General features: G+C 41.6%; 1 gene segment (V, D, J or C); it reads right to left on the bottom strand.

Moving 5' to 3' along the window:
• Positions 1–16,660: 16,660 nt before the first annotated feature.
• Positions 16,661–26,260, bottom strand: LOC106837667 (T cell receptor alpha variable 4-like). The segment is given in 2 exon segments: positions 16,661–16,956; positions 25,990–26,260. Coding segments are annotated over 2 exon segments (342 nt in total).
• Between the last annotated feature and the right edge of the window lie 269 nt (positions 26,261–26,529).

Below are 26,529 nucleotides of genomic sequence, written 5' to 3'. Positions count from 1 at the left end.
ATAGGACTCCTCCCAGAATTAGCCCCCATCAGGTCTCCATTGGGTCTCATTGGGTCCCTTAGAAGCTCTTCCTGTCTTCGTGCCATAGTTTTGCCCCACTCTTCTCCCATGAGCCATCTCAGAGCATGGACTGCAATCCTTCTAAAATATAAATTAGATTAGACCACCTAATTTAAAACCCTTTAAATGCTTTGCATTACATATAGAATAAAATTTGAACCTAACCATAATGGTAGAAGGCCACATATGATCAGGCCCCTGACTCCCTCTTTGCCGTTATCATCTACCACTCTCCTCACTACCTTCTGGGAACATCAGCCTTCTTTCACAGATATACCAAACTTGCTTCTGCCTAATGACCACTGTTGCATTTGAAAACTCTTCCTTATCCTATGTCTTAGCACCTGTTTTTTGGTCATTTTTTTTGTCATTCAAGACTCAGTTCATGTGTCACCACTCCAGAGAGCTCCATGACCACTGTGAATCTCTTTCCCATCACCCTGTTTTATTTTCTTAACGTCACTTGTATTTTGAAGTCATTTGTCCAATTGTTTCCTCGTTCTATCTCCCAACACAGTAGAATAAAAATTCCAGATGTGCAGGAAACTTGTCTATATTGTGGAATAAGGTATCTTCAACCACTACACCAGTGCTTATCATATTGTCCTACAAAATAAATATTTGCTGAGTGAATGTATGTTTGAATGAACTCCAGATAAAATAATTTTGGCTACTTCTCTCTTAAAGAGAAGAAAGTAGATCCTCGGTAGACTGATAGGGCATGAGCCTGGGGTTGAATCTTGGGACGACCCTGGCCTCGTTTGTCTCTGACCTCTGCTGCCTGGGTCACTGAGACCTGCTGGAGGCAGCAGTGGGTGGTTCTGCAGAAGAGAATACAATGGATGAATCATCACTTCATAGGGAACCTACAACTAGCTTTCCCTTAGAAGTCACTAATTAGAAACTGTTAAAATTTATTTTTTTATTTGTTGACTTTTCTTAAAACATCCTGTATACTTATCTCTATAAATAATTTTATTTATGGGTTCCTGAAAAGGTGGTAAGAGCGTAGGGATTAAGAATGTGAGATCTGAAGTCAGACTACTTCTCTTCCGACACTGAGTCTGCCATGTAGTGACTTGGCCTTGTAAAGTCATTTAACTTTTTACTGTTTAAGCCTCTTTCCCTTGTTGTTAAAACAAAATGAGAACAACACAGTATCTGCATCATAAGGTATTATGGAGATTAAGTGATACTAAAGACGTTTATACAATGCTCATTGCACGTAAGTGTTCCCTAAACATTAGCTACTTTGCTGTCATATTTGTTATTCAGGACCTCCAGGCACCAGAATTTACGAATACAAGCATGGCCAGTATGACAATACTCTTTTTCACATCCTTAAAAGCTGACCCACGTGTTAATATTACCAAGTAGGGGGCCGGCCCGGTGGCACAGCACTTAAGTTCACAAGTTCTGCTTCAGCTGCTCAGAGTTCGCCGGTTCGGATCCTGGCCCCGGACACGGCACTGCTTGGCAAGCCATGCTGTGGTAGGCGTCCCACATATAAAACAGAGGAAGATGGGCATGGATGTTAGCTCAGGGCCAGTCTTCCTCAGCAAAAAGAGGAGGATTGGCAGCAGATGTTAGCTCAGGGCTAATCTTTTTCAAAAAAAAAAATATATTAACAAGTTGTACCAGCAGCACATGAACATTTATAAATTTCTCACACTAGTAACATATCGGTCTGCTCACTGAGGCTCTAACTTAGACCCTGAATTGGATACTTCCGCTGTTTACTTAAACATGGATTTGAATCTTGCCACTGTTTTTAGAATCTCCATGTTAGCATTATATATTTATAATCACAGAAAGAATTAAAATATTGACAAAAATGAGTCAGGAAACCTAAGTCTGCACAATGCTGCTATGCAAGTCTCCCAGTGGAAGGGGTGTTGCTGCAGGCTCGGCTGCATTTTGGGTAGAGGCTGCAGATCATCTGGGAGCACTGTGCCTCCACTGCCCAGAGGTAGGTGGCTGAGTCTTCCAGTTGGGAGGCCGTGATGTGCAGGGTACTGTACAGTTCCTTAGAATTCATTGTGGAGTTTAATCTTCCATTCTGTTTCATCCCTGAAGTCATGAAAAACAGAAGGTTGAGGCCACCCCCAGGATTCTGTCTGAACCACTGCACATTGTTCACTGTGGTAGAAAAATTGCGCCTCAGAGTAGAGCTGGCTCCCTCCTGGAGGCTCCGGGCTGAAGGACTCTGCTCCACATTCACCCCTTCACCCCTGCTTGGAAAGTGAAAAGCAAACACAAATTAAGTCACTGGAGAGTGACTGATGCCATTTCTAAAGCTATACACTATCCCAAGACACACCCATGAGGACATAGAACCATCCAGGAGCTTTGTGTCAGCTCTCCCTTCCTGTCCACCCACCGTCAGCTGCGGAACACTCCCCAGTCCCCCATCTGGGAAGGCCCCAACTCACAGCAAACCTGGACCTACAGAAGCCCCCGCAGAGCTCCCCAGTGTCTCTTTGTGATCCTTTGTTCTGTTGCTGGGTGCCTTCACTCCTGCTCTGGAGGGTGTCAAGTGCTGACTCCAGAAAAATCTTGTTCTTACTGTCAGTATGTTCCACTAGAATCACTGAGCACCAATCACACACACACCTGAGCTTTGTCGTTTTGCTTCTAAACAGGAAACTCCACCCATGATGGCCCAGTCTAGGCTGGTGTGTAATGTCTCTCAGGTGTGTGGATGTGGTGGGGACAGGGGAACAGTAAGGCAACATATCCAACATCCCCAGTCTTTTCTTGAGAATTATTTTAGGAAGGGAAGTTTGAAAGTTTAGATGGAAGGTAAGAAAAGTGAGAGGACATCTCAGAGGGAACCAGGGACATCACTTGGGTCAATAAGTCCTGGAAGATCTTGGTTTCAGGGACCCTGCTTTCTAAACAAGAATCAAGACATGCAGTTTGATAGAGAATTTGACAATTTATTTATATGGAATGTCTAACAAAAGAATACTGTTTCATCGTACGTATAATTTTGTTAACCCCCTTTGATAGAAAAGTAAATACAAATAAAAGAAATTAAAATAGTTTGTAAGTCTAGAAAATATAGATCTATATTTATACATGAAGATAGCATATGTCTACAATTAGACTTTGCTTGGTAGGAAAAGAAATAGGACATGTATGGAATGTCCACCTTGATCTCATTCTCACCTCCTCTCCTCTCCCATCAGACACTTTCCCCAACATCCTGCACATCCACATGCCTGATTCTGCTCTGTGAACAGGAGGGGAGGGCCACATTTTTCAGTTTGAGCAAAACGTTTCTCCCTTTTTCCCCAGTCTTGTCTTACACCTCCCCCTTTTCTCCTCTCTTTACTTATATTCCTTATTTCCCTCATTTATTTGTCTTTTTCCTCGGAAGAGATATTGGAGAAGAAATTTCATCAAGGATATTGAGTAATTCCTAAGTCAGTGGAGTAGAAGTTCATTTTAAGACATTTTAGTTATAAAAATTAGGAAAAAAGGAAATAGACCATACAGATGTTTTCTACTGGAGCCTCCAGCCCCACTAGGCTCTAACAGATGTCTACTCTCAACTCCACTCCAGTAATCACCTCTGTCATGTTAGCACAGCCCAGGCCCTCCTCAGCCTGATCCAGGGATGGGTTTACAGGGATCTCAGCTCCATTTTTTTGAGCTTATGATAAAATGGAAGAGCTGAGTAAATGACAGAAATAGTCAGTAAATATCCTCCCTGTATGCTTAGTGATTTTATTTTATCACATTTTCCTCTGTCCCTTCCTCTAGGTATTGTTAATCCTCATCTCCCCATTCAGTTTGTCAAATATTCATACACAGATGGGACCTTAAGAAAAGTTTCTCAGCTAGAGTGAAGCCTAGGGTGCCACTAATGAATTAAAACCACCAGGGTAGACTGTCACAGTACTCTCCTGTCTGGTCACAGGTCACATGGCAATCGCCACACAAAACAGTCCCTGCCACTGTCCCATTTGAAACGTTTCTCTAAGCAAGGTCTAGTCTCCAGTCTATTGGGGACACTGTGTTTTTCTCATGAAGTGTCCTTTCCTCATGAATCCTGACTCTTTGAAAATTAAGTAAAGACCATGTTAGCACAAGAGCTACACAGTTTAGTCCCCTCTGCTCTGCTTGTCTTTATAGAACATGAGATCTTACTGAAAATGTCCCAGCTTGACCCCTTGTGCCACTGAAAGCCTCACATTCACCAGAAGTTTGTGTTCAGCTCCCCCTGCAGTCCCAGGCACTGTGTCACTCACAGCACAGAAGTACTCAGCCGAGTCGCTCCAATGGGCTGAGGGTTTCTTCAGGTGAAAGGAGGTTTCATTCTTCCTAAATTCAGCCTTGAAACCTTTCATGCCTGGAACAAGGCTGTTTCCAGACGTGTATTTGAGGAGAAGCTGGAGTCCTTGGTTGGGATATCGCACATACCAGAACAGATACAGTGAAACAGAAGATAAATAGTTGCACCTCAGCTCCAGAGGGGCTCCTTCAGAGACAGTGACGTGGACGTCAGGCTGGGTCACTGACTGGGCTCCGGTTCCTCCTGAAACATCAATGCTATGTCAATGAGACCCGGACAGAACTACCTATTAAGAGAAGATGTCTCTATTCGGAGTTGAGGTGCAATACCGTACTTTCAGGGAACAGGAGGATGAAATGGAATTTTACTTACTCAGGGCAAAAAGTATCAGAAGCATCGGCGCAGGAACCACGTTCATGGCTGAGGATTGAAGACGTCGTGGGACCCTTTTTAAAGATCTTCTCTGATCAGAAAGGAATATGGCTAAGGAAACAGCACCCTTGGAACAAGGAAGAACGGGTATGGTTGGTGCTCTAGAATCCTGCCTAAGCACATTCCAGAGACGTTTGGAAGAGTCTCTTCCTTGAAAAATCTGGAAGCTTTCTGACTTCTAAATTCTCCTCATGTGTCACTGTCTGTAATGAGCTCCAGATGGACACCTTAGCCTGCTCTGTGAAGGAGGAGCTGAAGGAATAATGCGGTTCTTTAGCTATAATTCTAGTTTGCACAAGATCGCCCTCTGGAGGCCAAACAGAAGTAGCTCTTCTCATAAGCCTTGTGGTACCCCTTGCTGTTTCCGGCATCTTTAGAGAGGCACTTAGAAAGGAACAGACTGGGCAATTATCTCACATCAGCTAACTCAGGAATATTCCTCCCTTTTCATTGAAACCATGTACAGTCATAATCCCTACAGATGCACAATTTTTCTTGTCCTTATGATTTCAGAGACATGATGTGATTTGTGGCTGTTTTAACATTTCCTCCTTCCCTAATAAGTGAGTGTGTGATCCTCTGTGGTCCCTACTGTTCATTCCAGGTATGGAGACACACAAGAAGAGAGAAACTAAGAGACTTCACGGAAAAATTGAATGGACGAGTACAGCAGTCTTCTGAGTCATTGCCTATAACAGATCACATGGAAGCATCAGAATAATCCTTAGGGCAGGGAAGTCCAATCGATTGACCCAGACTCAGTTTTGAGTATGCAGCTGCTGGCAGGTAGAAATTGAGCACCATGACAATTAAAACAAAAATATTACTTAGCTGTTGCTAAAAGAAGAAAGAAAGAAAGAAAAAAATTCCAGCCACTCCCCTAGAACATCTCACAAAATGAGCCATTCCAAAAAAGTAAGTCCATTCTAGCAGAATATGTAATCAAGAACTGGGAGTTTTAGGCCAATAAAGATTAAAAATATTAAAAAGAAGATAGGCTCTTCTCAGTAGATAAGTGATTAAAAGAATATGAAAAATGAGAAAATGACGGAAGTATATTGTTTTTTCCAAAGAAGTAAAATAAAGGTGATTAGAAACTTCAGAGAGGGAAAATGTGCATGAAAGGGGTGATATAAATGTGAAATTATTTTAAGTAACTTAGGGAATTTAGGAAAATAAAAACCAACTGATGTGGGGAACAATTTTCTTTGGCTCTGACATTGGTTTTTTGGAGTAGAAAATGTTCACATTGCCTTGTGTGGAGTGAACAAATAACAAAATATCCTAGTCATAATAATAAATGGAATTTATTGTTTCTTAACTATATGAACCAATATACAGACAAAAAAAGACTAAGAATATTGACAATTGAAAGGACATAAAGGTACAGTGTAGTGGACAGTATGTGGGGACAGGAGAGGGAAAGAGCAGGAAGGGCTGAGTAGGAGCATTAGCAGCTTCATCTTACACAGAGGAGAGTGAACACACTGACTGATGTGATGGACCTGCAGGTGGAGGTAGATGCTTCTTATTTAAAAAATAGAAGTAAGCGGGGCTGGCCCCGTGGCCGAGTGGTTAAGTTCGCGCACTCCGCAGCAGGCGGCCCAGTGTTTCGTTAGTTCGAATCCTGGGCGCGGACATGGCACTGCTCATCAGACCACGCTGAGGCAGCGTCCCACATGCCACAACTAGAAGAACCCACAACGAAGAATACACAACTATGTACTGGGGGGCTTTGGGGAGAAAAAGGAAAAAATAAAATCTTTAAAAAAAAAAAAATAGAAGTAAGGGGCTGGCCCTGTGGTCTAGTGGTTAAGTTCAGCACCTGGTTCGGTTCCCAGGCACAGAGCTACACCACTCATTGGTGGCCATGCTGTGACAGTGACCCACATACAAAATAGAGGAATAGTGGCATAGATGTTAACTCAGGGAGAATCTTCCTCAGCAAAAAAAAAAAAAAAGATCAGAAGTAAATAGTAATATAACAATCAAATATAGTATATATGAGCTACAAAGTCTGCTTTCATTGTGGGGAATGAATAGATATTAACTGAATTTAATTAGACAATGAGGAGTTTTCATGTTTTTCCTCATTTCAGCTAAAGCTAAGGACAATATGGATAAGTTTCTGTAAAATCTAAATTGAGAAGTTATATCCAACAGGACTTGGTGAGTGTGCTAAATTTGTCCTGAAACCCTAAGCCCTTCATCTGCCTCCAACCTAAGAATGAAGTCGAGAGGTGCAGAGAGGAAGAGAGAATTCCTTGGAAAGTATTCCTAGACAGGGCTCTGTGGCATTTCCTCCGTCTTCCTCCTGTGAAAGATTATCACCTCCTTTAAGCTAGGTGGGGGTAGCACCAGAATCTCCCAGAAAACCGGGAAGGACTTGCCAGAAGGTGAGGCTAAGTCTCAATTCTCCTCAGCTGAATGCTTGCTGCAATGCTGAAACTTTTCAGGAGAGGCCTGCCCTGCCCCGCAAGCAGGAGAGAGCAGAAGAGAGTCCCTGGGAGAATCTGATATATGTCCCTGGAGTCTGGGGGGACAGAGACTGATATCTGAGTCTTGCCTGGAAAGATCTGTGAGAAGAGGCCTGCCCAGGCCACCTCTGTTGGCAAAGTGAGGAGAGAGAGCAGCTGAGAGACTGAGCCTCACTTGGTTTGCTGGGGAAAGAACCCTGGAGAGGGAAGCCAGGCGGGAGCAGCTGGATGCTTGCTCCCAGAGTGCCCTTCAATCTGTAGTCTTGGGAGTGCAAGGTGAAAAACCTACATGATCAGTCTACCGTCTTTGATCAGAAAAACCATACTTCTTTTTCTTGATTTATTAAAAAGGTGGTTGATAAAATAGGCTAGACTCAACGGCAGAAAAGCAAGACATAGCTTAAGTTTCTCCGTCACTGCCTATCCAATTTTCTTCTCACAACCTTGTTTAATATCTTGGTAGATCTCATGGCTTTTACAGTGAATTTCAATTATTAAAACAGTCTAATTTTCATATATTAAAACCCTGATCCTATTTTTTCCAGCTTTATTGAGATATTATTGACATATAACATATGTAAGTTTGAGGGACACAACTTGATGATTTGATGCACGTATGTATTGTGAAATAGTTATCACAATAAGGTTAGTTAACACCTCCATCCTCTCACATAATTACCATTTTCTTGTGGAGATAACTTTTAAGATCTACTCTATCAATAACTATCAAGTATAATACAGTATTGTTAGTTATAGCCATCCTCCTGTACATTATATTCCCAGACCTTATTTATCTTATTGCTGGATTTTGTACCCTTGACCAACATCTTCCCATCCACCCTCCCCCAAGTCCCTGGCAACCACCATTCTGCTCTCTATTTTGTGTTCAGCTTTTGTAGATTCCACATATAAGCAAAAACATACAGTATTTATCTTTCTCTGTCTCAATTACTTCACTTAGCTTAATGCCCCCAAGGTCCATGCACATTGCTGTAAAAGGTAAGATCTTCTTTTTTATGGCTAATACTCCATTGAACATGTATATACCTCGCTTTCTTTATCCATTCATCCATCAATGGACACTTAAGTTGTTTCCATGTCTTGGCTATTGTGAATAATGCTACAGTGAACATGGGAGTGTAGATATCTCTTCAAGATACTGATTTCATTTCCTTCAGATATAAACCCAGAAATGGAATTACTGGATCATACGGTAGTCCTATTTTTAACCTTTTGAGGAATGCCCATAAGGTTTTCCATAGTGATTGTACCAGTTTATAGTCCTACCAACAAAGTACAAGAGTTCTCTTTTCTCCACAGCCTCTCCAACACTTGTCTCTTGTCTTTTGACATTCCAACAGGTGTGAGGTGACATTGTGGTTTTGATTTGCATTTCCCTGATGATTAGTGTTGTAAGCACCTTTTCATGTACCTGTTGGGTATGTCTTCTTTAGAAAAACATCTATTCAGATCCCCTGCCCATTTTTTAATAGGATTGTTTGATTTTTTGCTGTTGAGTAGTATGAGTTCTTTACATATTTTAGATGTTAACCACTTGTCAGATGTATGATTTGCAAATATTTTCTCTCATTCATTAAGTTGACTTTTCATTTTGTTGATAGTTTACTTTGCTGTACAGAAGATTTTTAGCTTGATGTAGTCCCACTTTTTTATTTTTGCTTTCATTACCTTTGCTTTTGGTGTCAAATCCAAAAATTCATTGCCTACCCTGATGTCAAGGGTCTTACCCTTTTTATTTCCCTCTAGGAATTTTATGGTTTCAGGTATTATGTTCAAATCTTTAATCCATTGTAAGTCGTCTTTTGTGTATACTGTAAGGTAATGGTCCAGTTTCATTGTTTGGCTTGTGGCTGTCCAGTTTTCCCAACACCATTTATTGAAGAGACCATCTTTTCCTCACTGAGTATTCTTGGCTCCCTTGTCAAATGTTAATTGATTGCATAGGTGTGGGTTTATTTCTGGGCTCTCAATTCTGTTCCATTGGTCTACTTGTCTGTTTTTATGCCAGTACCATACTGTTTTGATTACTATAGCTTCGTAATATAGTTTGAAATCAGGAATTGTAATGCATTCAGCTTTGTTCTTCTTCAGGATTGCTTTGGCTATTTGAGTCCTTTGTGGTTACATTCAAATTATTGGATTATTTTTTCTATTTCTGTAGAAAATATCGTTGGAATTTTCATGGGTATTGCATTGAATCTGTAGAAGGCTTGGGATAATATGGATGTTTTAGTAATACTAATTCTTCTGATCCATGAACACGGGATATCTTTCCATTTATTTGCGTCTTCCTCAGTTTCTTTTATCAAAGTCTTGTAATTTTAAGTATAGTGATCTTTCACCTTCTTTGTTAAATTTATTCCTAATTATTTTAATTTTTTTGATGCAATTGTAAGTGAGATTCCTTTCTTTATTTCTTTTCACATAGTTCATCGTTAGGGTATAGAAATGCAAATGATTTATGTATGTTGATTTTGTATCCTGCAACTTTACTGAATTAGTTTATTAGTTCTAACAGTTTTTTGGTGGAGTCCTTAGGGTTTTCTATATACAAGATCATATCATCTGCAGACAGACATAATTTTACTTCTTCCTTTCTATTTGGATGTCTTTCATTTCTTTTTCTTGCCTAATTGCTGTGGCTTGAACTTCCAGTACTATGCTGAATAGGAGCAATGAGAGTGAGCACCTTGTCTTATTTCTGATCCTAGAGGAAAAGCTTTCAACCTTTCACAGTTGAGTATGATGTTCGCTGTGGGTTTGTCATGTATGGCCTTCATTATGTTATGATATGTTCCTTCTATACTCAATTTGTTGAGAATTTTCATCATAAAAGTATGTTGTATTTTGTCAAATGCTTTTTCTGCAGCTATTGAGATGATCATATGATTTTTGTCTTTCATTCTACTAATGTGGTATATTAAACTGATTTGCATGTGTTGAACTATCTTTGCATCCAAGGGATAATTTCTACTTGATCATGGTGTATGATCTTTTTATTGTGTTGTGAATTTGGTTTGCTGGTATTTTGTTGATAATTTTTGCGTCTATATTCATCAGAATATTGTTCTGTAATTTTCTTTTCTTCTAGTATCCTTATCTGTCTTTGATGTCAGGGTCATAGTTGTCTCATAAAATGAGTTTGGGAGTGTTTCTATCCCCAAAACCAAAGGTTTTGGATGAGTTTGAGAAGGATTGGTGGTGTTATTTAAATGTTCGGTAGACTTCACCAGTGAAACCTACTAGTCCTGGACTTTTCTTTTTTGGGAGATTTGTTGTTACAGTTCCTGTTTCCTTACCCCTTATAGGTCTGTTCAGATTTTCTATTTATTCATAATCCAGTCTTGGTAGGCTGCATGTTTCTAAGGATTTGTACATTTCTTCTACGTTATCTTTCTTCTGCTTGGTCAAGTCTGTTATCAGAGCTCTCTGTTGAATTCTTCATTTCACTCATTGTATCCCTCAACTCTAGGATTTCTGTTTGGTTTCTTTTAACGGTTTCTAGTTCTTTGCTGAACTTCTTGTTTTGTTTGTGTAATGTTTTCCTAATTTCATTTAGTTGTCTATCTGTGTTTTCTTATAGTTCACTGAATTTCCTAAAGAATTCTGAATTCTCTGTCAGACAGTTCATAGATTTTCTTTAGGCTTAGTCATCAGAGTTTTATTACTTCCTTTGGTGGTTGATTATTCATGGTCTTTAATTATTCATGATTATTCATGGTCCCTATTTATTCACGATCCTTCTGGCCTTGTATTGGTGTCTGCACATTTAAAGAAGCAGGCACCTCTTCCAGGTTTACAAACTGGCTTCAGTGGTCAAAGCCCTTCACCAGTCAGTTTGTCCAGAGATTGTGGGTGGACCATCTGATAGTGTTTGGGGGAAGGCTTGCTGCTAGAGTCCTTGGACTGTCCTTGGTGCTGGAGTAGATCAAAAGCCTGGGCCCACAGTAGTCAGCCTGGTGCTGGGCCCTGGGTTTGCAGGTGCTGATTGGGAACCTGGATTCACAGGAGCTGCCAAGGGCCGTGAGAGCTGGGTGGTGCTTGGGTAAGCTGGGAGCCTGGGTTCATGGGAGCTTGCCAGGAACCTGGTGCCACAGGAGTCAGCCAGCACCAGGGTGGGACAGGAACTTGTGTTTGCAGGAGTCCATTGGGATCCTGGGGCAGCAGGAGCCATCTGGGGCTGCAGGAGCTGGCAGATGCTGATATGGATAAAAGGCCTGGGTTTGCGGGGGCCCTCTGGGAACCTGTAGCAGAGGAAACTGCCTGGAACCGTGAGAGTCGCGTGGGATCACTGGAGCTAGTCGGTGCCAGGGTGAGCCAGAAGGCCTGGGTTTCTGGGAGTACACTGCGAACCTGGTGGTACAGGAGCTACCTGGGGCTGCAGGAGGCACCTGGGCCCGCTGGAGCTGGCAGGTGCCAGGGTGAGCATGAGAAGGCCTGAACTAGTAGGAGCCCCTAGGGAACCACCTAAGGCTGCAGGAATCTACGGTGCTGAGGCAGGAGAGCTCTAGGGTCCACAGTGAAGTCAGGCACTCACTTCACTCTCCTTCCACAGGGAAGGCGTCTCTCTCACACTAGGCTGCTTGCACTTGGGGGAGGCTTGATGGAAGTAACATGAATCTGTCTTTCCTTACCCTCCTCAATGCATCTTTCCTGTGCTTCACACAGATACTATAATCCCTCACCTGTAATCCTCGACTCTTGTGAAGGCAGACAGTTGTTCAAACTGACATTTCTGGGGGAGACAAGTGGTAGAAATTCTTATGCCACCATTTTGCTGATGTCACTCCAAGCCTCACCTTGTCTAAACCAAAACTTAATCTTTCATTCAGCTCAAAGCTTCTTTTCTTCCCACACACATAGACATACACAAATGATGAACGCTCCATAGCCAGGCTTTACCTTCCAGGCAAGAAAAATAAGCTCCTACTAAAAAAATTTTAGTAAACTATAAAAGGAAGTCAAATGACAATGGAATGGCTATTAGTACCCTCAGAGAAAACGCTTCCAGGTGCTGGTATTTTGGGCTTGCAGAAAAAATATCTGCCTCTTTGACCAATTTCTTTCAGGCAAAATCCACTTACTTACAAGCCCTTGCCACCTACGTGACTCTCCAATTAGCTTTTTTTAATTACTTCATCCCTAAATAATAAAGTAAGCCAGGGATCAGCAGAAACTTAGAGAAAGTCTGCAATATGAATAATGAACATCAAGATAAACAAATTTAAAATGACCCTAAAAACAATAGAGATCATTCAGTAAACAGAAAAAAAAGTTACAAAAATTCTAGTTAACAGTCGCAAAGAAATATAACTAAATAACCCGATTATATTAGAACCAGAGAATAACGGCTTCTAGGAAGGAAGGGAATTTGATTGGATATCTTCTATGAGGAATTTGAAAAGAGATTGATATCAGGATAAAAAGTCAGGGGAGAGGGAAAGAGACAAGTAGAAACTCTATGAAAAAGGAAAAGCCGTACAAGAAAGGATATGTAATTATAGTATACTATTCACTTGTGGTTATAGTCATAATACCTACTCTATTATTGATTTCCAACTTTAAGAATCAACTCGTCCAGAGGATCTGATCCAACCCTCAAAAGACAATCACCCAATATTTTTGAAATTATTAGCTCAAAGGGTCTTTGATGCTTGTCTCACAAGATGGTTAATTTATTACTTATATATAATTAATATTCTTGTAATTTATGGAACAATTCCAAAAATGAATATACCAAAATATAAATTATGATTATCTAAATACATGGAGATATAGGCGCATTTTTACTACTTTGTCCTTTTTTTTTTTTCTGGGGAAGATTCATCTTGAGCTAACATCTGTTGCCAATCTTCCTCTATTTTTTTTCATATGCGCTGCCACCAGAGCATGGCCACTGACAGATGAGTGGTGTGGTTCCACGCCCAGGGACCAAACCCAGGATGCCAAAGCAGAATGCGCCAAACTTCACCACTAGGCTGTCGGGGCTGGACCTCTTTGTCCATTTTATTTATCATGGTTTTCTAGATTTTCTACAATGATTATTGTGGTACTCTGTTAAATTGGTGACTTTCAATGAATTGCAGCCTTGGATAGTTCTCTCCCCATGAATCTAGGGTGGCCCCGTGATTCACATATCCATCAGAATGCAGGAAGAGTGATGCTGTGCAGTCCTGAGCTTAAGAATCAGGTCTCCTTTTGTACTCTTAGGAGCCGCCATGTAAAAAATTAAACTACCCTGCTGGAGACACTGTGTGCATGGACCACATGGAAATATCAACCATATATTCTATATTTTTAAATTCACACACACACATACATACACACGTGTGTGTGTATATGTGCGAGTCTGGAAATGCATCTGTGTAAGGCAGGGTAGGTGCCTGTAAGGTGTTCAGCGCAGTGGTGAGATCTAAGCCAGAGCCTTCCTCCAATGAGTACTTGATAAATACTTCTGCTTCTGTTCACTATAATGGAAATCCTATCACTAAATAAGAACAGGGCTGTGTGCTTTGATAGACTGTTGACTGCCGGAAACCCAGACCAAAACTTATCCTTGTCTCTGAAATTATACAAAGCTCTGAACATTTTGTAATCATTCATTCCTACAGACTGACTTCAGCCTGAAGGCAGAGAGTTACTCATCCACCCCTGGGAGTCCAGAGTCACCAATCATTCCATGAGCCATCATTTATCAACTTGTGCTTGAAAGCCTTGCCCTGGGGGTCATTCGGCAAAAAAGTCATATGATCTTTCTACAGAGAAAAAGCTGATCAATTTACTGATTTTTTTGTTCAGAGATAACAAGACCAAGAGCTTTAGCTCCCCAAAAAGTTCTCTTTTTTTTAAAGATTGGCCCTGAGCTAACATCTGTTGCCAATGTTCTTTTTTTTTTTCTTTCTCCCCAAAGCTCCCCAGTACATAGTTGTATAGTCTAGTTGTAGATCCTTCTAGTTCTGCTATGTGGGACGCCACCTCAACATGGCTTGATGAGCGGTGCTAGATGCCTGTCTAGTATCCAAACCAGTGAAACCTTGGACCACTGAAGTGGAACCCATGAACTTAACCACTCGGCCATTAGGCCAGACGACCAAAAAGTTATTATATTTGTTTAGGTCTTCTTCAATTCATAAAAAGTCTGAACACACAAAATTTTACATCATCCTTCAAACAGCTTTGTAGGGTTGGCAGATCAGATCATTATACAGAAATGATAACGCAGGGTATTGATAGCATTTGTCTGACGAGTTCTGATTAAGTGCAGGACCTTAGTGACATATGATTTCAACCATGTAATAATGCTGAAAAATATTATTGTGATCCCCACTTTATGGAGAAGGTACTGAAGCTCAGATACCATAAGTATTTGACCAAGGTCAAACCCTTAAGAGTCACAGATCTCAGATTCATACCCAGGGATGCCTGACTCGAAAGCTTATTCTTTTTCCATTCAGTTTTGCTATCCAAGGGCATAGAGCAAAGATGAAGTACAACTAGAATTAGAATTTACTGCTTCTAATTCCAGTGCTCTTTATACCATCCCTCAGTGGCTTTCATCGAAAGTACCCAACATGTGGATTCCTGTGTATAACATTAGAACTTAAAATTAAGCCTAACTGTGTTTTTTCCTCATAGTCAGTGACTTCTTGAAACAACCTGGACCGTACTCCTTGTTCCCCCATCTCCAAGACAGGGCTCTTTTCCTCTAGCTTACAGCCAAGACATCCTCCAACTGAGATACCATGAACAAGCGTGGAACGGAACTCAAATGGGGACAGAGAACATTTTGAACATTTACTCAGGCCAATATTCCATCTATAATTTCCTTTAGGTGGAAATTCCTCTAGACAGACTAGTCTAACCCCTCCCTTATATAAACACACATGTCTCCCAGATATGAGTATCTATTTTCATAAGTAGATAGAAACAATACAGAGTTTCCCCTCTACCCCACCACCTCAACTCTCAGGTCAGGCATGTGGCTGGACCCTCCACCACTGGTTTGGGCAGAGGCTCCAAGGACCTGGGGATCACTGTGAACCTGCTGTGCAGATGTTGGTGACTGAATCTCCAGGCTCCGGATCTGTGATGTGCAGAGGGTTGTATTTCTTGTCTTTGTTCAAATGCTGTGAATCTTCTTTCCTCATTTTCTCCATTTGAGAGTATGAGAATCAGAAACCCGAGGCTTTTTCCAGGGTTTTATCTGTACCACTTGAAGTGCTGGAAATAGTGGGTCTTCTTAAGTGCAGTTGAGAGCAGAGCGGCTCTGTCCTGGACACTCAGTGACTCAGCGCTCTGCTTCACCTTCAGCAGGCTCCTCATCCCTGTTTAGAAAGATATCAGCTAAAGGAGGTGAGTTGATGGGCTCTGATGCTCTACAATTGTTTGTTTTTCCATACCACTATTCTCCCACCAAACCCTAAGATGAACTAGATGGAAACCCCCTCCCATCCCATGGTCCAGCCCTGTAAATCTCAATAGAAAATATCATCAAATATTGCTTTCCTTACTGCCAAAATCAAAGACAACAACCTTTCATCAAAATAATAATAACAAAAATGCTCTCACAGTCCTGATGAAGCCACAGGAGCACTAGCAAGATTCCCAGGAACTCTGCCATTATTCCTGTCTCCCTGCGCCCCAAAGGACCCAACTCTGAAAAGAGATAATGACCCAGAATCTCTGTTCCTGCTTCAGATATTGCAAAAACAGTCTATCATACCAATCAGAAACAAAAACTCTCCCCACCCCCTCCTCTACCATCATCTTCACTCTCCTTGTCAAACCATCTGCAATAGGAGAATGGGACAAAAGAAAAGAGAAAAAAGGGCAACAGAGAGTAAGAGATCTAAACTCTGAGGAGACTTAGAAATCATCTTGTAGATGCTTGAAAACGGCCAAAGAAATGGTCAAAATTTATGTGACAATAAATAATAATCTGACAGTTGGGCTAAATTTTTCAAAAGCTGGGAAGCATGCTGTTCACACTGACTGGGTGCAGTGTGTGTGGTATGTGTGTACATTGTGTGTGTGTATATATGTGTACAAGTCAGCTAAGCAACAATAGTATAAATACTAAGATTGCCTCATTTTTAACAATTAAGCAGCTCAGGGACAATGGTGACATGAAGACATTGCACCGTAAGCCTTTACATAATTTTGAATTTTAGACCCTGTATGTAGAATACCTATTTAAGAAATAAACAAGATCGAAATTTTTTTAAATAGTAAAACAACCCATGGATTTGCTAATACCTTCTGAAAATAAAAAAATAAAATTAACATTTTGGAAAGCACTGCTTTTGGGCTTCCCCCGGGCTGTGACACCCACCCCACAGGAGGTTACTGCACAGGTGCAGCCCCGTCTGTCTCACTGTGTGGCAGTCACGATGCAGTAGTACACAGCGGTGTCTCTCAGTGTAGCCCGGGGCAGGCTCAGGGTGCTGGACTTCCTGTCGTCAGGGATGAACAGAGATGCCACTTCATTTTCCATTTTTGTGTTAAAACCTTGAATAACAAATTGTGGTCCCTGGTCGGGGAACTGTCGGTACCAGAGGATGTACTCATTTGTAGCAATGTCGGTGTGGTTACAGGTTATGTTCACTTCTTGTCCTTCATATGAGTCAATGAAGATGGGCTGGGTGGTCTTAGCGAGGCTCAAAGTACCTGTAGGAGTAAAAACACAAAACTAGTCCCATCCTGAAATGAAGGTGAATTCAAGGTCCAACTCAGCTCCCTCTAGGTTCTCTCTCACAGTCAAATTCACCCCAAACCCTACCTCCCCATCAGATACAGACACATAACATTTATTTCTTATTTATGTTTCGGGACAAAATTCTTTAAATATTTATTCCAAGGAATCCTAGGAACACATGTACAGAGGGGGCAGGTCTAATTTCTCCCTCCTATGGATGGACCTGGGGCTCAGTAATCCAGAACATCTTTACTGCCCTGAGATATCCTCACATAACTGCCTGGAGAAAAATAAGATCCCCAAGTCAGCCCTCAACCTCTTGGAAAAAAACAATCAGAGCAGGCAAGATTGTAGATCCTTGTCTAGACCGGATCCCATTCTTTGTAATCCCAAAATAACTCACCCAATATCAGGAGCACAGTCACTCTTGTCACTTGCCTCATATTCTAGGTGTAAACCAGGACCCAGGATCTAGGCTCTGTGGCTGAGTCTGAGCCTGGACCAGGATACTAACCAGGGAAGAGACACTGCAGCGCCTGCCAGAACCCACACTAGCAGCTCTCACCCCTGCTGTCCGCAGGAGCCAGCCAATAGCAGGGAGGAAGCCAATGGGCTCAAGCTTTAATTGAGAACTCAGGAAGAATAGGGGGAAAAACTTCCACCACAACAGCATAGTAGCCAAGATTTCCTTCTAAATCTTTGCTAACGTCTAGCCCCTTGTAGATCAGGTCTGAATGAAGCAAATACATGAGAGGGTAGATTCCATCAGGCTCCCTACTTCCCATCACTTTTCCACAGTCCCAGAAAGTAGCCATCTATTGTAGTCATTCTGAGACTCATGGAGCTCTGAGAATAACCCCTCTGACCTGGTACATTAGGCCCAGAAATTCCCCATTAAGTCTATGTAGCCAGATGAAAACAAGGAATCCTACGCATATTCCACAAAACAAAAAATGAAGCCATCTGCACTGGACCTTTCATCTCTGGACACCCTGGTGTCCTTTTACACTCTCACTAAGTTCACATCTAACATTTGCTTCTCAGATCTCACTTAACAAATGTTGAAATGAGGGGCAGATCCCTCACTAGTCCCTACTGACCAGCTAGGGTAAGATATATGTGTTATAGAATCATTCACCTAACCAGGGAGGAAGTGAGATGAAGAAGAAAAAGCACAAGTTCAGATTTAGACAGACCTAAATCCAAATCCCAGCTCTGCCACATCGTGACACTGAGCAACTCACTCATCTGAGCCTCAGTTTCTTCATTCATAGAATAGGAACAATAATTCCTACTTCAGAGTCAGCCTATGGCACAAAGCTGTAGTTTCTTCTCATCCCCTTCCTTCTCATCTGAATCACATGCCCTTTACCATGACCAGTAGAAAGGAATTGTGCAGAATTATATATGTGATTTTTTTAAATACCATTCACTCTTCCTTCAAGAAATACCCAATATGAACTCAATAACAGTAACACCAAAGAAAAATTTTTAATAACAGCCACTAAGGAAAAGAGCCAAATCCAAAAGACGTCATAATGTTAATCGAATCAGCCAACGGCAGCAATTAAAACATGTTAGATACTCACATTAATGTGGAAAAGATAGTGGCGTGTTGTTTGAGGTCTTTGTACAATAATATGGGAATGTAAAATCACTAGAAAATATTCGGGAGGTGCCTCTTCTAGGTCTAGAATTATCTAAGGTATTCTGGGTGAGCAGTTTTTCCAGTTGCACATGCAAAATGTCAGTGAGTGCTGATGACTTTTAGTAACATTTTGACAGAGTAGATATCACAAGGCATGGAATAAATAACCAGCTTGCCCTCAGTATTCAAGTGGAGGAGAAAGGAAGTATTTATGAGGGAGCTGAAGATGCTAGGACACTTTGTACAGAAATAAAATGTGAAGGGGTTATACTTTAGACTCAACCCATTGCAACAGCGTCCCCTTGTGGTAAATATACTTGGACAGAAGATGTTTCACAAAAGTGAATAGTTCTCAGACCCATGCAACTTATGGAACATGATAGTTCTTTGCTAAATGCAGTAGCGGGTAGTCTGGCTTGGTCACGTGGAGCGTGGAGTCTATTTTATGGAATGGAAGAAACACTGAATGAGGAGTTAGTCAAACTGGATTATAAACAATTCTCTGGACTTGCTAGTTGTACAATTTTGTGCAAATCACCTCTGAGAGGCACAGTTTCTTCATCTCTATAAGAGAGATTACAGGGTTCGATTAAATGAGCATAAGAAAGTTCCTTCTAAACCACGGTGTTCTATACAAATACAAACTATGTTTAAAATAGGAAATATCGCAAAACCAAAATGATCTCACCTTTTCAGGCCAACCAATGGAACTTGATGTTTCTTTGTCAACATCTATTATCTCACCTAGGAGAATATTACTGGACATAAAGCAACTAGAGAAAGAAACACCAAAAATTTTTCTATGTCTCAGCCTTTGGAATGAAAGTAATCATTAGTGGTTGTGGTGTTACAGGTTGAATTGTGTCCCTGCCTCGCCCCAAAAAAGATATGTTAGTGTCCTAATCTCTACTACCTCAGAATGTGACCTTGTTTAGAGATAGGTCTTTACAGAAGTAATCAAGTTAAAATGAGGTTATTTGGGTGGACTCTAATCCAACATAACTGATGTCCTGATAAAAAAGTGAAATTTGGACACAGAGACAGACATGAATAAAGGGGAAACAACGTGAAGAGACACAGAGAGAAGATGGCCACATACAAGCCAGGGAGAGAGGCCTGGAGGAGATTCTTGCCTCACAGCCTTCAGAATGAACCAGCCCTGCTGACACTCTGATCTCGGACTTGAAGCCTCCTTGGACTTTAGTCACCTAGCTTGTAGTATTTTGTTAGAGAAGCCCTAGCAAAGTAACACATGCTGCTAATAATTTTATATTATATATGTACTCCTTTGAAAAACATTTTTTGTGCTCAAAATATCCGGATAAATGCAGAAGTGTATGAGATGCATTAATGTTATTTGTTATATACCCATATATGGTAATAATAATAAATTAAAACAATTGTTAAAGCAAGTCTTAGAAATTCCTGAGGTTGAGAAAGAAAACCACGCCTGATGGCAAGCGCCACCAACCAGAGGAACATTTTAAATTTTTTAAAAGTGGGTTTTTTCTGATTATTAAAATAATGAATTCTAGATACAAAATTTGAAAAATATGAAAAGGTATACAATATAAAAATCATGTGTAACACCATCTCCCAGAAATATCATTGAATAATATTTGGGTATATTTCTTTTCAGTCTTTTGTCTATGCATAAAAATTTTCAACAAAATTGGATGGTATGTGCACACACACACACATTTGGATACCCTGTGCTTTTTTTTTAAAGATTGGCACCTGAGATAACAACTGTTGCCAATCTTCTTTTTTTTGTTTTCTGCTTTTTTCTCCCCAAATCCCCTTAGTACATAGTTGTATATTCTAGTTGTGGGTCCTTCTAGTTGTGGCACGTGGGACGCCACCTCAACTGGCCTGACGAGCAGTGCCATGTCCGCGCCCAGGATCCGAACCCTGGGCCGCAGAAGCGGAGCACGCAAACTTAACCACTCTGCCACGGGACCGGCCCGCCTGTTTTTTTAACTTAATGTAATTTCCCAAACATTTTTGCCTGTCAATAAATATATATAAAATTTTAATTCTAATGGCCTCAAAATATTCCATGATGGAAATGTACTATAATTTAATCATCAATTTTCCTAGTATTAAATATTTGGATTTTAGAAAGAATACTATGGTAACCACCTTTGTACATAAATCTTTGCCTAAATTTTCAATTATTTCTTTAGACTAGCTTCTATAAAGGGGATTTCCTGGATTAAAGAGTAAGAAAATTTTAAGACTCTCGGTAAGTATCAATTTTCTCAATCAAACAGTATTTGTGGAGTCCCTGCTTGGGTCAGGCACTGAGCTAGACGCTGGGCATTCAATGAGGAGAGAGACCCAGTGGTCTAGTGATAAGGAAGAGAATTGTAAAAGCAGTGATAGTCCTCTGATAACTGCTGTGATAGGAAAAGTACACAGTACTATAGGAACAAACAGGAAGAGAAACTGCTTTGGTTGTAGGGTTTCAGGAAAATTTCCCAGTCGGAGTGATGCCTGAACTAAAACCTAAGGGAAGAGGAGAATGAACCTAGTAAAGGATGAACCTGAGCCAAGTAGGAAGAAATAGGAAGTAGGAAGAGGCAAAAAGAACAGCTTCTGGACAGACCTGGAAGCAAGAGAGCGGATGACACTTGGGTAGGTGGTGGTGCCATTGTTTGATATAGAAAACAAAAAAAGAAGGAGCGAGTTTGGCTTGTCTCGTTTTGTTTCATTTTGTCATGAGAGGGGGAAAAGCTGAAGAGCTGGAGCTGGCCCGGTGGCACAGCGGTTAAGTTCACACATTCTGCTTCGGTGGCCCAGGGTTCACCAGTTCAGATCCCGAGTGCGGACGTGGCACCACTTGGCAAAGCCAAGCTGTGGCAGGCATCCCACATATAAAGTAGAGGAAGATGGGCACAGATGTTAGCTCAGGGCCAGTCTTCCTCGGCAAAAAAGAGGAGGATTGGCAGAGGATGTTAGCTCAGGGCTAATCTTCCTCAAAAAAAAAAAAAGATGAAAAGCTAAGCTTTGCACCATTTAATTTGAGGTGCTTCTGGATTCTTGCAGAGAACCCAGTGAAACTCACTATGCAATCGGAAAAAGATCAGAGGAGGGAGAACCAAATGGAGCATGAGATGGTCCTGTGGGGGGTGGTTCCTCTCAAGGGAAGGTGTGCCCCTAGCATCCAGGCAGAGGCAAGTTCTCACACGGATGGAGCAGGTGACTGCCTACAACCAGTGTTCTCAGGGAAACCAGGACAGCTTTTCTGCCCCCAAAAATGTTTCTCTACCCATACCTTCTCTAATATGCTGAAAATTGTATTTTAGGGACAATAACTGATTCCACAAGTAATGGAAAAAAAATGTTGTTGCTTATATCCAATTTAACCACAATGTAAGTAGATAATACCAGCTTCTTTCCTAAAAATTGGTTTTCAGGCATAGAAGCTGGCATTAGAATACAGGTCCAAATGATGTGACAAAGGCCAAGGTAAAGTAGTTTTAACGAGATAAAAGTTTATTATCTTCTCATATTGCAGTCCAAATATAAGCAGTTCAGAGCAGATATAAGAGCTCCAACTGTTGGTCACTTTCTTAGTCCATTTGGACTTGTAGGACAGAAACTCCAAGATGAAGGTGCCAGCAGATTCAGTGTCTGGTGAGAGCCCATTCCTGGTTCACCATCTTCCGCTTGTGTCCTCACATGGAGGAAGGGGCAAGGGAGCTCTCTGGAGTCGCTTTTGTAAGGACACTAATCCCATTCATGAGGGCCCCATCCTCATGACCTAGTCACCTCCCAAAGGCCCCCCTTCCTAGTATCATCACCCTTGGGATTAGGTTTCAACGTCTGACTTTTCGGGGGACGTAAACATTCAGTCTATAGCAGTGCCCTAAGTATCTGGTTACTATGCCATCATCAACACACACTTTTATTTGGAATCTAAGACACAGTTTCACATATACAATCCTCACAACAATCCTTCTAATCATCTCACTTTTATGAATTAGGACATGAGGCACATAGAGTATAAATGGCTTATCCAATGGCACATTGTTACCTAGAAGAAGAATCAGGAAATACAAATGACACTTCCTAATTCTTAACGTAGTCCTCTTTCCAGAGTTCTTGAAGTGAAATTAAAAGGGGGATAAAAAATTAATATTATGAAAAGAATCTGTATTGGATCTCTTGTTCTGCCTAAAGTTTACCTGGTTATAAGGAATATTTTCCAATAAGCATAGGAAAAAAGAATGCTAGGTTAACTTTCCTCCCCAAAGCAAAACAGGCTAATTACTAGGACCACATGACAAAACAGAACTTTTTTTAAATCATTTCTTTTCTTTTTTTGTGTGTGTGTGAGAAAGATTGGCCCCAAGCTAACATCTGTTGCCAATCTTCCTCTTTTGTTTTTTCTCACCAAAATCCCCCAGTACATAGTTGTATGTCCTAGTTGCAGATTCTTCTAGTTCTGCTATGAGGGACACTGCCTCAGCATGTCCTGACAAGCAGTGTTAGGTCTGCACCCAGGACCCAAACCGGCAAACCCTGGGCCACCCAAGCAGAGTGCCCAAACCTAACCACTTGGCCATGGGGCCAGCTCAAAAATAGAACTTCTAAGGAAACATAGTTGTTCCCTCCCAGGCACCTAAAAAAATGGGGAAAATGTAGATTCCCATTTCTCTACAAGACTCTCCTCCCATCACACCACGTGATGAAGACAAACATCTGAGGGCTAGTCTTACCTTGGAAAGTCTTCCTGAGAAGGAAATATTCTTGAAAGTTGTGTGTCTTTGACTAAAAATAATTCCATTTGGGTAAGGAAATGGTATTAACAGTTTTAAAATGTGGGCAATGAGTGGATGGAAAGAGTTTGTTCACCCCTGTACTCCCAATGACAAGAACAATGCCTGTCACATAGTGGGAATGCTACAAATAATTGTTGAATGAATAGGTAAATGAATAAATGAGTTGTAATTGTGTAAATGTCCTTCTTTCACTTGTAGGACTTGCATAAAACCTACTTAAAAGTATCGAAGTCAGAAGCAGACCAGGTTGCAAGGTTGATGGTGTGGCATACTGAGAACATCCTTCTTTTGAAGAAAGACAGTGATGGAGGCTAAGGGCTTACCTAGAATTATGAAACTATATATTTAAATCTAAAATGGGGCCCATGGTTTTATGAACACAAATGTATTGGGGGTAATAATGGTATACAACACTGCCACTCTTAGACCTGAGCAAGCAACATCCCTGTTGTAGTTGTGCTCTTTAAAAGGCTCTACCCTGGCCTTCCTCCAGCTGCTCCCACCATACTCTCTATGAGAAATCCACAGGGCCAAGGGGACATGGCCCTCTGGAGTCTAAATACTTCTTTTTGACCATACTCTTGGTACCCAAATCCCTGAATTCCCTGCACACATGTTCCCAGATCTGCATAGGCCTCTTCGAAGGACTGTCTTCCCAAAAGCAGACATCCCACCAGTGTACACAGCCCTAGGACCAAGGAATGGCCAAGAGATGGCTGCTTGCAGGGATCATAGGCATGTAGACTAAGGTGTCCACATCCTTATGTGTAAATCCCCTCAAGGTATGTGACGGACTTAGGGATAGGAAAAGAAGAAGAGAAGATCACAGGGTGTAAGCCAGAGGCTGGAGGGTGACTCTCCCTGAAGCAGCACATTCCAGCACAGAACTACAAGAATGGAGAGTTCAAAAATGGATCCAGGAAGACAGGGGAATTTAGTATACTATAAATGTAGTATTCCAAATCTATGGGGCAAGAGTGAATTTTTGAATAAGTGGTGTTCCTACTATTGGCTATCCATTTGGAAAAAATAAATAAATATAAGTCCTTATGCAAAAATTAATTTCTTTTCAGACATACTCCTTTGAACCACGTGGTTCAAAACGGAGCTTCTACCTTCTTGCAGAATCATCCCCCCAGCCACCATTAACTAGCCAAATGTGCAAGCCCAGCTGGGCTAATCCCAGCAGCACACACCCATGGCCACCACTGGTTAGTCCGGGGAAAAGCACCTGACTCACATGGAGTCAACCAGAGCCCTTCCCAGGATATTCAAAATTGAAGAGAGAGAGATACAGAGGGAGGGAGATAGACACATGGAGGAGAGAGAGAGAGGGAGGAAGGAGGGAAGGAGGGGGAGGGAGGGAGAGAGAGAGAGTTGGGGAGGGAAGGAGGAGCATCAAGTCCAGTCCCTCTCAAGGGTGTACATAAGATGTGAGCACAGAAGCTGTAAGCAGTCATATTTAGAACTACGTTTAAATCTTCCCTTGATTCAAATTCTCCTTCCATTACGCATTCTCCCTCTCCTTCCTTCACAGCTAAGCTACCTCTACTTCCTCATCGCGCATAGCATTTGTGCAATCCTCCATCTTAGCGCTTACAAAACTGTTTTGAGTTGCTAATTTACTGTTCATTCCTACAACCAACACTTTTTTTTGACAGTGACCATATGAAGAGTTGGGCTACACCATCACTGAAATCGCAGTCTCGTGCCACAAGGAGCCTACAGGCTGGCAAAGAAGTAGAGTGGTTAGAACACACACCCGAGAGGCAGACTGCCTGGGTTTCAATTTGCCATTTAATAGTTTTGCGACTTGAGTGCGATACTTAAATTCTCTGTGCCTTAGTTCCTTCATCTAAATAATGAAGCTCATGATAATAGATGTGAGAATTTAACGGTTTTGTAAATGTTTTGGATCACTCCTGGCACATAGAGATCAAGGATCACTTCTTTCACCTCTTTATGATCAGTGCTTAAGACAGTACCTGGCACATAGGATTCAATAAATATTTGTCAAATGAACAAATTCCGTGACTTTAAGTTGTAATTTAGGTATAGTCAGCGACATAACCTGGAACCTCGCCACCCTCTTGTGGAGGGACATAAAGGCTTCAGGAAAATGGTTTTTACTGTCCTCACAAACTGTACTATTTGTGTTCAGCTCTCCCTGCAGCCCCCGCCACTGTGTCACTCCCAGCACAGAAGTACACAGCAGAGTCACTCCCGAGGACAGATGGTTTCTTCAGGTGGAAAGAGGTTTGGCTCTTATTAAATTCAGCCTCAAAACCATAGCTTCCTTTAACCAGGTTGTCCCCTGCGATGTATTTCAGAAGAAACTGGAGACCTTGGTTCGGATATTGGACGTACCAAAAGAGATAAGGGCTCCCAGAAATTGAATAGGTGCATTTCACAGTCAGTGGATTCCCTTCGGTGATAGTGACCAGATCATCCGGTTGAGTCACCGACTGAGCTCTCAGTCCACCTGTAAATTAATCCATGCTGCATCAGCAAAGCTACTGAAAAGAATGTAAGGGAATACAAGTGGAGAACAGGAAGGGAGTATTACTCACCCAGTGTGAAGAGAATCACCAGTGTTGAGATGCGTACAGAGGCCATGGCTTAAGCCGAGCTGTCTGAGGGCTCCTTTCTAGCTCACCTCAGCAGGAGGTATGGCCCCACCCCAGCAACTGGGCTCTGGAAGAGGAACCAGCACCCCTGTGTTAGCAGGTGTTTTTAGAAATGGCCCTTGTTCAGGGAACCTGGGGCTTCCTGGCACCTGTGTCTTCTCTTTGTTGATCAAGCTCTTGGTTCAGGCTTCTCAGAGCTCTGTGGGGAGCAAGACTGCGGCTCTTCTTGCACCCAGGACAAGGCTCACGCTGCAGCACCCCCTAGAGCCCACACACAGAACCGGGTGACTTTCCTGTCAAGTAGCCAGTGCTTCCAGGTCTTATTTTATCACAAGACCAGACCTCTGGATGTTTACATTTTCCGTGAGGGACAGAGGGGGAATTTGGCGTCAAGTAGAAGAAACAGGAGTTTGTGAATCAAAGTGGGAAAAACGCATGCTGAATGGCTGAAGTTTTAAATGGTTTGTGCTCTCAAGATAATAC

The sequence above is a fragment of the Equus asinus genome, chromosome 2 (assembly GCF_041296235.1).
Source record: "Equus asinus isolate D_3611 breed Donkey chromosome 2, EquAss-T2T_v2, whole genome shotgun sequence".
Taxonomy (NCBI): domain Eukaryota; kingdom Metazoa; phylum Chordata; class Mammalia; order Perissodactyla; family Equidae; genus Equus; species Equus asinus.
This window is presented reverse-complemented; position numbering and strand designations above follow the sequence as displayed.